The sequence below is a fragment of the Amblyomma mixtum genome, chromosome 10 (genome assembly GCF_055824585.1).
Source record: "Amblyomma mixtum isolate Tamu chromosome 10, ASM5582458v1, whole genome shotgun sequence".
In the NCBI taxonomy this organism is placed as follows: domain Eukaryota; kingdom Metazoa; phylum Arthropoda; class Arachnida; order Ixodida; family Ixodidae; genus Amblyomma; species Amblyomma mixtum.
In genome coordinates, this window is record NC_143021.1 from 101,315,060 (window position 1) to 101,329,218 (window position 14,159).

A 14,159-nucleotide genomic window follows, 5' to 3' on the forward strand; every position below is an offset into this window, starting at 1 on the left:
ATCAGACAGGCAAGCGGAAGAATATAGGACGCGCATGCGCCTAATCATCGGCAATCACAGCCTCGACGCGGCCACTGCGCCGCCTAGTGGCGCAGAGGCAGCTTGAAAACGCCGCTCCGACGTCCCGCAAAATTTTGTCCCCGATGGTACCTCTCTTGAGGCAGCCATACCATATCTGAAGTTTTAGGAAATAAAGACAACTTTACGCATTTTTCTCGTTTACCTGAGGATGAGGGAAGATAAGTCAACTGACAAACTAAAGTACAGTGACTGTTGCTTTCAAGTGGTAAATGTAAAGGTAATGTTGTTTATATAGCCTGAATGGTTACAGCAACAAAATGATGATGGAATAAGGGAACAAGACAGTACACCTTTCGAACTGACAGTGTAAAATTTTTCCGCAAGCTGCTATATATTTCAGTGGTGGGCTGTCGTCGCATCTTGACAAAGCACATGCCTTGCACATCACGTAGCAAGAGGCAGGTTGAAATTCATTGTTCCGCATGACAGTTATAACGCAACACAGTTCATAACTGGAAGTTGGACAAATGCGTTCTCTCTTTTATAGAGATGAGAATTATGTTTTGATTTCATTTACAACTATTTAATGATGGCAGCAAAATTATTCCTTGTCGTGTTTGTCTTTGTGTGGCCCTTTTCTCGTGGCTTCATTTTGTACAATTTTGTGCGTATTCTTTGTGTATCATCCTTGTATCTAATCTGGCTATACGTTATGTTCTGTTTTTCAGATGCCAGGGTCCATGCATGTTATTGGGAGCAAGCACCTAAGGCGACACAGGAGCGGCAAGTTTAATGCTTTTTTTGTATTTCTGCAACTAACAAAGCACTTATGAGCAATAAGTGCCTTTAAAACATATCAATTCTTGTAGCATATTTCATAAGATGTTGCATATTCCAAACAGCTTAAGCTTCAGAAATCTAACAAATGATATAGACGAGTTTGTAAACTTCCAGTATTGTGGAAACCCTTCATCAAGGAGCAAGAACAAATTTAAACGACCGACAGAAAGAACAGTTGAGATCGTTTCAAGAACGATAAACAACAGCTCGACCTTGCTTAGGCCTATAGCAATATACACATATATGGACCATAACTATACAGGAAACATACCAGGCTGTCGTATTAACCTAAATGTGTTTGAGATTGACAAAGGAAAATGTGGAGTAAAGCCAAATTTTTGCTTCCATGTTTCAGGTTTGAAACAATGTGTAACTCATTAGAATTAATGGATCACCACATAGTATTTTGCAATGACAGCTAAAATTTTTAGAATTCATTGTCTTGTTACAGTTTTGGTTTCATCAGCCGACTGATTGCTGTGGTGTGTGGAAGATTTTTTTGGGTCATCTGGGGCAGGAAAAAATAATGCAACTGCTGATACATCATTTGTTGCCATATCTTCGTGAATGAACACTGTCTCAGCCTTTACACTATAGTCAATTGATTCATAAGTCATGTGGTGTTAAAGCAATACACGTCAGAGAAATGACTTGGAAGGTGAAACTGAAAGACATCAAGAATTTCACTTGTAAATTGCGGTTATACATGGATTGTCATGTGTTGATCTTTCCATTCTAATGGTTAACACACCGTTTGTAAGAACACGCGCATCTTAGATTTGGTGTCTGTTATCCCGAATTGATGCCACTCTGTACATTAAAAGGCCTCAAACCGTCATATTGCCAACCTAAATGTATTTCAGATTGACAAAAAGACGTTCAAATGATGCCACACTGTAAGATGGAAATACATCATGCCTTCATATTGACAGCTAATTATTTAAATGACGACATACTGTAATATGAAAAGACGTGAGGCCGTCATATTGAGAGCAAAGTTGTATTCCTAGTTGACATGCAAGACATCAAAATGATCAGAAACACCTTCATTTGAAAATGACAGCCGGCCGTCATTTTGACGGTTAAATGCTTGGAAATAGAGCTGCCATGATATTGCCCGCCATTTTGCGATTTTTTTTTACAGTGTATATAATGTGCGTCTTGCCCCACTACCCTTACACCATGCTTGAAACAGTCCATTTCCACGTAAAGCTTTGTACTCGTATAAGAGCCGGTCGTTTTCAGGTGATGGTTCTGGCCTTGTGGGGCTGTTACAGATGATGCTGCTCTGAAGTGTGCATTTCTGCAGTGCACTAGCAGGAGAACACAACAGAACTTCCTTACTCATCGAACCTTTCAAAAGATGCGAACGAGCCTAATGGAGGCAAGTGTTAGAAAATAAAAGTGCACTTTCCCCGGGCCCCCTCCAATCGCATACAGTACAGTAAACCTTGCCTTTACTTAAAGACACAAGAGATCGGATTTCAGAATTGGCGAATGTTGGCGATTGTTGAAAGACCCCGCTTTGGAACTTGTTAAATGTTTTATAATGATAACTTTAACTGTTCTAACAAGTTCTGTAGGAGGATTTTTACCGGGCGGTTTGCCCGTCGTTCTGTCCGCTCGTTTCCGTCTTGTCTTCGGACTCCGAGTACGATAAGCTAGGTGCACTGCCCATAGGTCTCAAGCAGTGAGTGTTTCATGCCGTTGCTTGATTTTCAGCTTTTTTCTTTACTTACGGACGTAGGCACACTTAGTCATGGCGGCATTGACTGACAGGGCTGCCCTGATGCCAACAGAATAGAACCAATACACGAAGGGAAACTATTCTGACAGGTTCGAAGGAAAGACCAGGTCACGTCCCAACCATTACTCGTCGCTCTTTGCTCAGTAGACATGTTACCTTTTATGTCTCGTTCCTCTGGAGAATAAAGCGTGGAGGAGGACGACCGACGGAACAAGCCTTTCTGAAACCAAGTTATTTTAGTGGAAACTACCAAGCGTGAGCACAAAATAAAAAATGAAGAGCCGCGGAGCCAAAACCGATAAAGACTTCAATCAGAAAGCTCTCGCAGTTCTTACACTGTTCACTCTTGTTTCGTTTAAAATTGCGTGGGTTGTATTGAAGTAATTTAGTGGTGACAAAATGCTTCTGTCGCCGCCTTCCTACTGTAACCTCCCTGGTTTGCGCTTTTTTCTCAATATGAAAGATGCACAACTCGACGAAGCCGCCATCTTGCAGCTTGATGGTCGTATTATAAAACGTTACGATGGGCTGAGATTTTTGGGCCTTCAAATAGTGTTACGATCTTTTTTAAAGCTCACCACTTCTCTCTTACTGGAATACATCCTTTTCAGGTGGTATTTCTGTACGTCCTTATGTTTTATCTTGCGCCTCGGACACACCCTGTATCCCAGTTATGAAAAAAAAAAAATTCCAGAGTTCAAGAGCTTTAGCGAGTTTTAGCGCCAACTGGTAGTGTAGCCTCGCCTCCTTTTAATGCTGTTGTTGAATGATGCTCTTAACATAGCACCCGTAAATACCAACAGTAACATCATGTTTCGCTGCTGTGCTTAGACCAGCGGCTAAGGCTTCGTTCGTGCTCCTGCTAGAAGCACTCAACTCGACAGCTTTTTCTCATCGCAACGACGTGACCTCGTCTCTCGGGATTTTGTCGCCGTTGATGCATTATCTGCGCTTCAGAGGTATCGAAATCCGGTTGTTCACTTAGCTGGTCCAGCCACCAACTTTAATGACGACGACTATGAAGTTTTCTTCGTGGTTAGGGCCAATGACATTTTTTGCAACGGTGTTTGGCTTCTGAATTACGCTGCTGTCACTAGCCAAGCGCCACAAGCTGTGCGCTACGCGATGTTGACGTCCTAAATGTGAAGCGCGCGCATTTTATCGCAAATAATTATATTTTCATTTATTTTTCATTCTGCGTTCGTGAATGCTCTTAGTCGTGGCAGATGCAGGGCCAAGGTGGTAACGTTACACCAGTAGTAGCAGAATTAAGGCCATAGCAATGTTTCCTAGCATAAATGTGCCCTAAAGAGAACCTGCGCTGCCCAGGTGGCACTGCAGTTATTACACAAGGATCCTAAAAACTGCACACGTCAGTCGCTTGGGCCGCTACAAACGCGAGAGCGCATTCCGAATGATTAGAAGCCCGCGTTTTATTGATGGCACTATTTGCCTCGCTTCTGTAGACATAACCCATATACCTGACACGCACCACGTGTGGCTTCGACAGAGCGCAGAAGCTCATGCCAATAAGCTCAGGAAGGTGGCGTTGAATAGCACCACGAGTGCCCCAAAAACTGCTTGCTCCTCTCGCTATTCCGCGTGTTACGGCGCTGCAATCGACACGGCAAACTTCAGCTTGGGTTCCCTATAAACATGCAGCACTGACGGGTCGGCACAGACGCCGACCAATGTCTGAACATGACGTCTAGATTTACACACCGGAGAAGATGAATTGGCGTTAATTTCATCTAGCGGGAAAAAAAACTGTCCAGTGATAGTGCAACATTTTGGTGGGGCTGGTCAAATGTTTTAGGGTTTGGTGGGGCGTGGTCTCTGCGACAGATGTCACAACCATACAAAACAAATCAAAATGAATCGATAGAGATTGTCCCCCCCCCCTCTAGGTGGGACGAAAACACTTGCCTAGGCCTGCCACAGCGGACGCTGTAACACAAGCGGGAGCTTACCGCCAGCGTGGCTATGACCATGCTGTAACCGACATTCATGATACGCTGCATGCCGCCTAACCAAGACCGCAGCGATAGGGCTGTAACCTAAACTAGCCGCACTCGCTTCCGCGGCAAACGTAATTACTCTGCATTGGAAAAGGAATACCTTGCGGTCGGGTCGGCCATCAAAGTTTGCCCCTACCTCTGCGGCTCCCCATTTAAGGTTGTAAGCAATCATTATTGCCTATCTTGGCTGGGAAATCTGAGAGACCGATCAGGATAATTGGTACGCAGGAAGTTAAGGCGCCAGAGATTTGACATTGCTTTCGCAGCGTATTTCAGTTGTCTGCCTTTAAACACAAAGACGCCGCTGTGGTGCTGAGCACACCAGTTGAACCAAGCGATCCAGAACCCGACAATGGAAGTAGCTGGCTCGCTAAGTTTAGGGGACGTAAATACGCTGTTGGAACCCACGATGCGTTAGTTATTATTTATTATTCATTTCCGTATCTATTTAAACCCATAGGAATAGCTCAACTGGTATCAGTACGTGGGGTATTAAAAGAGATTTGATTTGCAAATGCACTGTAGTATTTCTAAACTCAATCAACGTAGCGAAGCAACACTGTAGAAAAAGCACTTCGGAATGTCTACGAACAAGCTACAAGTGACAAGGAGAGAAGTTTCTTCAAGTTTCGACAAATATCAGTGGCAGGCAGTCCAAAATGAGTACCTCTCAGGCCTATCTCTCGGAGATAATATCTCGGAGGCCTATGTGATTTTATAACATAATCGGAATTATAAGCGCAAACACCCCCTGAGAACAGAACAGAGTATATTTCATTCCTATGTTCAGCTCTGGTGAGCCAACACCGTACTTCATCCCTTTACTTTAAGCGTCCCCTGATGTCTATGCTTCCCAACCGTTTGGACAAAATTCCGCGATTGCCTTCGTACGCACTTCAAGGATATCTCACCGCCTTCGCTACGCTCACTTTTCAATAACGGCGTTCACCTTTCTTCTTGCATAATATTGTTATGCACCCAAAAATATTATACGCTTTAGAAGAGCTACATAAATACAGGCGCACTCAGTATTTGTTCCAAAATTCAGCTCTAGACAAACTATGCAAAAACAAGAATTCTGATTAATTCGGTACAGTGTGTTGATGGTGTTGATGGGTGCCGGTTCAGTAAGACAGGACTGCTTAAGAGAGACAAACTGGTGTGCAAATTGGCGCGCGTCTGCAAGCCAGGATTTAGCAGTGAACATACCGTGAACAGCTCACGTTTCTTTAGCCAATAAAGCAGTAGGGTTTCTGTCGTAAAAAAAAAAAACGAAATCACGCTTACCCGCCGTGATGGCTCAGTGGTTACGGCTCTCGGCTGCTGGCCCGAAAGACGGGGGTTGAATCCCGGCCGCGGCGGCTGAATTTCGATGGTGGCGAAATTCTAGAGGCTCGTGTACTGTGCGATGTCAGTGCACGTTAACGAACCCCAGGGGTCGAAATTTCCGGAGTCCTTCACTACGGCGTACCTCATAGCCTGAGTCGCTTTGGGACGTTAAACCCCAATAAATCAGAATCAAAATCGAAGTCACGCTTACAAAATTGGGCGTTGTACGCAGTCTCTCAGCCGTCTCGGTAATGTTCATGTCGCCAGTCGTCAAAGGCCATATGCGGCTCTCACGACTCCTTTCTTCCTGCAGGGTCATGTGGGACATGGCAATGTAGAGAGACGGCAAGAAGATGGTCCTGAAAATTTAAAATAATTAATGAATTACAACTTTGGCCAAAGCTTTTCAGAACGTGAATTAAGTCTTTGTGACGGGTGGTATCCTGCACTCACAGTAATATGGGAGATCAAAGGATGATAATAGCTGGATTTCTAATTTGGTAGCATGGCATGTACTCAAAATATTTGGAGAACAAAGGACGCTAACTTTACGTATTATCCAGCTGAACCAGAAAATTAAAACATCGATTTTTTTATGACAACGATCCCAGTGTATCAAACATCTGCCCGCAACCGAATGCATTTAGATCTGGAGGTTGACTGTTCTGAAATTTCAGTGAAATTAATTGCACTGGAACTCACGAAGTCATACATCCACCAAAATTATTTTCCTTTTTAAAGTAGCCGGAGTGATCATGACAAGTTCCGGTCTGAAAAAAAATGCTGTACGTGCTGCAAACAACTTTCATTTGAATAATATAAATCTCCTCAAGGGAATATGAAACCAAAGACAAATATGTGCAGCTCAGGCCTATGTTTACCGCTGTTTATCCTTTGCAACATAACTACTCATAAGACAAGGTTTTTTGAGTGAGCCGCCAAAACAGCCTTAGAACCAGCGGGAATATTTTGCCATTGTTCAAACAACAATAAAAACTGCAGAGTTGCAAATAGCGGGCCACTGTTATAGGGAAGCTAGTTAGACATTTTAGTACATTAAAAAAAAAAAACTACTGGAACAGGTTGCAACAAGAATACAATTACAGTAAATAAAAGGGGCTACTGCGCACAAAAAGACACGGACAAGAAGGTAACACAACTGCGCTTGTTGTGTTGCCTTCTTGTCCGTGCCTTTTTGTGCGCCGTACCCTCTTTTATTTACCATGATTGACTGATTAGCCCAAAAGCGTACGCTCTTAATACAATTACGGGACATATGTGTCGAAGGAATTCATTGTTGTCAATGGAATGGCGAAAGTTTCACATTCATTGCACTGTAGTGTCCACTATTCAAGAAGGCACACGGCCACGCAGAAAAAAACATGGAGAGCAGCCGGTGATGTTTTATATAGCAGAGTTGTAAGCGTAAGGTTCAAATGCTACAATACGGTTCCAATTGAAGTTATTAGAAGCAACACACACGACCACCATATCGCCGAGTGTCCACGTAAAGAGCTCAATCATGCCATTTGTCTGTGGATGGTACGACGGGGTGGTGCGGTGAACCATCTTGCATTCCTGGAGGATAGCTTCTACTACTTCGGTGTGAAAGGCAGGACAGCAGCTAAACGTATGGAAGCCCCATGGATAAGATTGTCATGATGGACGATGAAGGATGCAACGACGTGAAATGTGACAGCTGGTAAGGGCAATGTTTCTGCGTACGGCCTAAGCTGATCGATAGCAAGGATCAAATAGCGATTACCGATAGATGTGCCTGCAAGAAGGCCGTAAACGTCAATGCCAACAGGCTTATATGACGGTACATCCAGTGGGCATAACGGTACATCCCTCAGCAGTAGTACCAACATCGAAGGCGCGGTAAGTAGTTGAACAAGCCGGCTTGCGCAAACTGGGAATCATCGTGGACGATGGAGGAAATGACGGTGAGCCGAAGTGTCGGGATGATGAGCTTTCCCTTGGGCATAGTGAAGAGGTAATTCTGACGATACTTAATAGTACAAAAAATAGGATTGGCGTAGGAGACCTCAGAAGGGAGGACGTAACAATGGGATAGACGAGGTAGTCAATAGTGGAGCAATCCACTAGGCTTCGCGCTGCTCAGACACCATATCGGTCGTATAAACGTGGAAAGATTAAGGGCGCAGATAGACAGAGCTGAGTCAGTCGGCAGAGTGGAATAAGGAGAAGGCAGCAGCATCGCACTGAATTCTGCCGGACACATAGACAGCGAGAATGGCATACTCTTAAAGCCCAAAGCGCGAATCGACATGAGGAATCGTGCTAAAGGGGACAGCAATCATAGCACGTGGCGATTTGTTACAACGTTAAAAGGGCAGCCCATCATATTGCCGGCGAAAGTAAGTCTGGTTCTTCTTCAGGACTTATGTCTAGAATTTCGCTGTGTTTTTTCTAGAAACTGATAAAGGTACCGGCAAAATTTTCCTATCCACTAAAGGATGGCAAAACGCATACACTATCTCGATGACAGAATACTTACCTTCATTTCATTTTATGTCATTTCATTTATTTGTCCCTTAAAGGCCCGGAGGCGCATTGCATAAGGGGGGCGTACATATATGTTGGAGGGTATAGTAGCCGAGAACAAAAAAGAGAGGTGGAAAAAGTACACGGGGTAGAAAAAGAGTACAATAATATACAAACTAAAAGCAAGAAATAAACAAAGAAACAGAAAACAGGGAACAGTTGGCACTTCAGTGTCGCAGTATGAATGATGTATATGAGAAGTGATTAGCCAGTTTCTCGCAGAAAAGGTAGCGATCGGAGCATGTTAGTATGTTGTCGGGAAGGCCATTCCAGAGCACTATGGCGTCGGGAAAAAATGAACTGCTCATTGCGGAGGTGCGGGTTTTACTGCGTGCGATTGGGTTACTGTGGTTTAGGCGGGATGACGTACGTGCGGGTGGCTGCAGCAACAAACGTCTTCGTGAGAGATAAAAGAATGACTGAAAGAGGCATAGACGCGGCGAGTCGCTAGCGTTTGAATGCCGAGGGATCGTTTTAGTAATGTTACGCTGGCATTTCTTCACTGCTGCGATGTAATGAAACGAGGTTGCGAAACGGGCGGCGCGATTTTGACTGGCTTCAAGATGTTACATGAGATACGATTGTGATAGATGCCAGACAGATGACGCGTACTCCAATTTAGGACGTACGAATGTTATGTATGCCAAGTTTTTTAGTTCAATTGACGCAGATTTTATATTGCGCCGGAGAAAACCAAGTGTACGCTATGATTTGGAACAGATGGTCTGAATGTGTGTTGTCCATGACAGTGATGATGTGATGTGTACTCCTAGGTATTTATAAGATGATGTTCTGGTAACGGTGACCGATTTTATGTTGTAAGTGCTATCAATAACTGTTTTTGCGGGAAAATGATATGAATTGGCATTTATTTAGATTAAGATGCATGTGTCATTTGTCACACCACGCTGAGATAGTGGTTAGATCCTGTTGAAGAGCGGGAATTTCGCTAGCGCCGTAGATGGGGCTGTAAATAACGCAGTCATCTGCGAATAAACGTAGCGTGGATTTTATGTTGATTGGCAGGTCATTGATGTAGATGAGGAATAAAAGAGGTGATAAGCCTGCGCCTTGAGGTACGCCGGATGTTACGTCGGTAAAAGCTGAGCGACAGTTATTAACACAGGTGAACTGCTTTCGTTCTTTAAGGACGAAAAGTCCCACACGCGCGCCTAAGAAGTCCCACACGCGCTCCTAATTCTTAAACTGTCACGCCTAAACCTTCATCCGCTAGTTATGGATTGGATTCGAGCCTTCCTTACTGATCGTTATCAATTTGTTCATGCTAACTCGCACTCGTCATCCCTCTCCCCTGTCTTGTCTGGCGTCCCTCAGGGGACCGTTTTAGGCCCTCTTCTCATCCTTATCTACATAAATGATTTACCCTTTAACATCAGATCTAATGTCCGACTCTTTGCGGATGATTGCGTTATCTACCGACCAATACATAATTCCTCCGACGCCACCATTTTTCAAGATCTTGCATGCGTTGAAGAATGGTGTAGTACCTGGCTCATGTCCCTAAATAGCAGTAAAACATCACTTATTTCTTTCCATCGCCGGCGCAACCACTGTGAAAATGCTTATACAATTCTCAACAATCCTATGTCATCCGTTGACTCATACAAGTATCTTGGTATCCATTTAAGTAAAGATTACTCTGGTCGCAACATATTCACCACGTCACCAATTCAGCTAATCAAGTTCTAGGGTATTTGCGCAGTAACCTATCCTTAGCTCCCCCTCCCATTAAGCTTCTTGCTTACATAACTTTCATACGTCCTAAGCTTGATTACGCATGTGCTGCATATGATCTCCACTATACTAACCTAATCACCACGCTCGAAGCAGTCCAAAACCGCGCCGCCAGATTCATTTGCTCAGACTACTCTCATTATTCTAGCGTTACAGCACTAAAATCTTAGCTTAATCTTCCAACACTGGCCTGTCAGCGTAAAATCGCCCGTCTTTCGCTCTATCATAAACTTCATCACACTTCCGATCATGAAACTGTCCCGATAACACGCGCTCATCGCTTTTCTCGTAATATAGTGACCCTAACGCCGTCTACCCTGAACGGGCCCGCACCGAAACATATAAACAGTCATTTTTTCTTCAAACAGCCAATGACTGGAATGGCCTTCCATCCGAAGTGGCGACCATCATCAATCCTGTTCCATTCAAAACCACCATTGACGACCATCTGTGTTCTTATTAACTCTTTTGTTTGCCCACCCCTCATGTAATGTCCCCTGTGGACCCTTGAGAAACAATAAATAAATAAGTGTTCTAGCCAGGAGAGCAAAGTTTGTGGAATGCCGACCGATGACAACTTAGAGAAGATGATTACGGGAGACACGATCAAATGCTTTTGAAAAGTCGAGAAAGATAGCGTCGATCTGGACAAGGTTGTCTAAGTATTGTAGAATGTCGTGGGTGAATTCGGCGAGCTGGGTCTCACATGACCCTTCAGCTTTTTTAAGCTTCCGGCGGCCCTAAACGACATACCACCGGCCACAAATCAAGTTGAAATAGCAGAGCGCCAGGCCAGAGGTCTATTTCACTGCGCCTCCTTCTGGCCACTAAAGAGCTGCACGCTCACCCTGTCTGCGATTGCTTTGTTTCTTTTCTTGTTGACGTTCGTTTTCTTCCTTTGCCAATGGAGCGCCACAATCGTATTTTCCACTCATCTCAACTTGCGCGGCGCAACACTTCGCCGACGGCAGCGGCTGTAGCCAGCAGGTATGGAGCCAGCGCCCTTCGCACACTTGCATGCCGATCTTTAAAAACGCGATAGCGTTGAAGGCCCCGTGTCGCAGAAAAGCCGGCGTCGGCGGCGTTGGCCGTGTGCGAAAAATTCCAGAAGCCCGCTACTATTCCTCTTCGTGTGCGGGGACGCAGGAATCAGGCCGTGAGGGGCGAACAACGCAGCCCACATCCAAGGCGCATTCACCACGACGCTTGCGGCTTGCTGCCCGTTCGTTTGGCACGGAAGCTATGCTGGCGTTCGTGGCATCGGGCTGTTGAGAGGCCCCCTAGAGACTCGGAGCGATTTGTCCAATGGGCTAGGCGTCGTGCCGAAAGGGCGATGGCGTTCCGCGGACTCCCTTGCAGGCTGCGACATGCTGGCGCATTCCACTCTTAAAGGCGAAGCTTAAGCCTCCTCCAACTTTTATTTTGCTTCAATCATAGCACGGTAATCAGCGTTCGGTTGTGATGCTAGCAGGGAATATGACCGATCGGTGGCGGTCGGTGTCCAACGAGGGCGTTGTTTAATCGTTTAGTTCTGGCAGTGAGCGAAACGTTATCGCCGTACTGCAACGAGAAAACTGTCCCTCCTGCGGCAAAACGAGAAAACGAACATAAAAAAACAGCAACAAACCTGTCGATTCCGAGGAGCACGCCTCACTCCGATGACAACTCGATGTAAAATGCACCTTTGGGCGAGAGCGCCGCTATTCGCAATGAATTTGTTACCAGTAGTGCACATCAAAGCTAGGAAGGCCATAGAAAGAGAATTTTATAAAGAGTGGACACTCGGCGAAATCTGCCCCCTGAAACTGCGTAAGGGATTAGTTGGTATCCCCTCTGTTTACTGGCGCCTCCGGCGTTGGTGCGACTGCGCATGCGCGCGTGGGTGACCGGTAACGGGTCAGACTGGCAGATTAGGCAGAATGAAACAGGAGGAGTTTATCTGCTACGCTATGCTTGTGAGCGTCCGGCGTCTGTTTTAGCGCGCAGACTCCGTATTTTTTGCGTCTATTTTGGTCGTCAACGCGGAACTCGTGCGGCTTGTGACAACGGCAAGCTGAAAAATGTTTTTCTTCCGAACTTCTCTGCATCTCATGTTTACGCTGACCTGAACGGCCGGTGCCTTAACTAAGCAGTTTTTGGAGAGGCGCGCAAGCTTCGTGGCCTGCCGGCGCTTCTGGTGCGGTTCGTGGCACTCCTGCTGTTTCTTTTCTTTCCTTTTACACGCCCACCCAATTTTTGCTTTGCGGCAGAGGCAAGGTAAGAAACATCTAGATTTTGCCAAACAACGCTGCATTTGAAGCAGTCTCGCTGACCACGCCGGCAGGCAGAATATCGCGCAGCTGTGAAACGCGCGTTGCTCTGTGCGCAGTTATTGAAGGGCGCGCCCATGCATTGTGCGCTTCAACTAGCGCTTAGTTTCGCTTGGTTACGCATTGAGTTTTACGGTGACGCTGAGTTTTTTATGGCCCCCAGCCATACACTTCTTTCGAGTGATAGTTGTTGACTCTGTGGTAAAATATGTGGTCAACTAGAAAAAAAAGGCAAACATGAAGAAAACAGGCGTTCTAGCATTTTAGTAAGGGAAGGTAATTTTGAAGACTGCCGGGAAAAAAGTAAAAGGGACGCATGAAAAGCTCAAAAACTAGAAACGTGTGCTGAGGACACCGCCGTCTGTTCCAATGAAAATGCGCATTGCACCCGCGCAGTGGGAACACAGGGGAGCAGTTTTCGAAACGACCAGGGGAAAAGAATATAAACGTGTGAAAACAAACAGTTGGTGCGCCGAAAATTGTCTTATACGCTTGTGAAGACATGCAAATTGCACCCGGGTGTTTTTTTCTTGGTGCTACTGCACACTGTTAGCGATTTGTTGGGTTATGAAGCCATGATGCCAAGCATAGTCCAATTATGGTTGCAAAGTGCTTATGACTGTAAATACGTGTTCTACAAATGTTTATGAATATCACTACAAAGAGTTTTAATGTTTTTAGCAGCAGATACATTCAAAGTATTGTATATACTATTACTATAAATAGCTGTAATATATGCAATTAAATGCACGTAAACGTAACCTTTTTTTTTTCTAGAGTCTGTGCACGAAGTTCCTCAGCTGCACATAAAAGAGCTTAAAATCTCCCACACTTCACACAAAACTGAAGCAAGCAGCCGTATTGAACATTATTAACAGGTGCCATTTTGCTGCTGCTTAGAGGACGCGTCGTCAGCGGCGCGGACTACACCATTTACCCGTGCAAGACAATTTTCCTTAACCATGTTGCCACGAAACGAACGAACGTAGCAACGTTCAACGCTCTACTCGTCTGGCGAAGAAAAGAAATAAGCGGCGCAAACACCTGAAGCTGTGCCTCATGTATACCAGCTGCGATCCTCAAGTGAGAGGCGGAGTGAACGCCTCAACCCATCTCTGCAAACGGCGAGCAAAGCTGCCGCGTCACGGATTAAACGAGAGCTATACAAGAAGGGGTAGGAAGCAAGAATCTGACTGAAGCGTGGTGTGGGAGAAGGCCACAGCTATCACCATAACGCGAGCACGGCGAAGCTATGGCGTCACCGTGAGTAGGCACGACGCAAGCAGTCCTACCATCTGGCTAGCGTCACAGCGTAGCAACTAACTTAAGTGAGGCGCACCGACGGCTCCTGTTTCGAAGCGGGCGATGCGGCTTTCAGCGTAAAAATAGAGGAGCCGCTGGCACAGCAAGACACAGGCACGCTGGAGAAAAATTCTGTTTGGCAAGGCAGAAAGGAATCTTTACGCTGGCCGCCACAAGAACGGCGATTGCCTTGCGTTTCAATTCGATTCACCCTTCCAATCATCGAGTTGAATTTTCTGGCACCGCATATTGCAGTCGCAGCGTTGTGTC

At 45.4% G+C, this 14,159-nt stretch overlaps 1 protein-coding gene across 1 annotated transcript in view; it reads right to left on the bottom strand.

Annotated features, from left to right (window-relative positions):
* The window catches only part of LOC149326549 (uncharacterized), a 58,694-nt gene that overhangs the window by 22,382 nt on the left and 22,153 nt on the right, over positions 1-14,159 (bottom strand). The window contains exon 4 of the mRNA XM_089564611.1: positions 6,167-6,314. Coding sequence (XP_089420737.1) covers positions 6,167-6,314 — 148 coding nt within the window. The remainder of the gene's footprint in view (positions 1-6,166; positions 6,315-14,159) is intronic.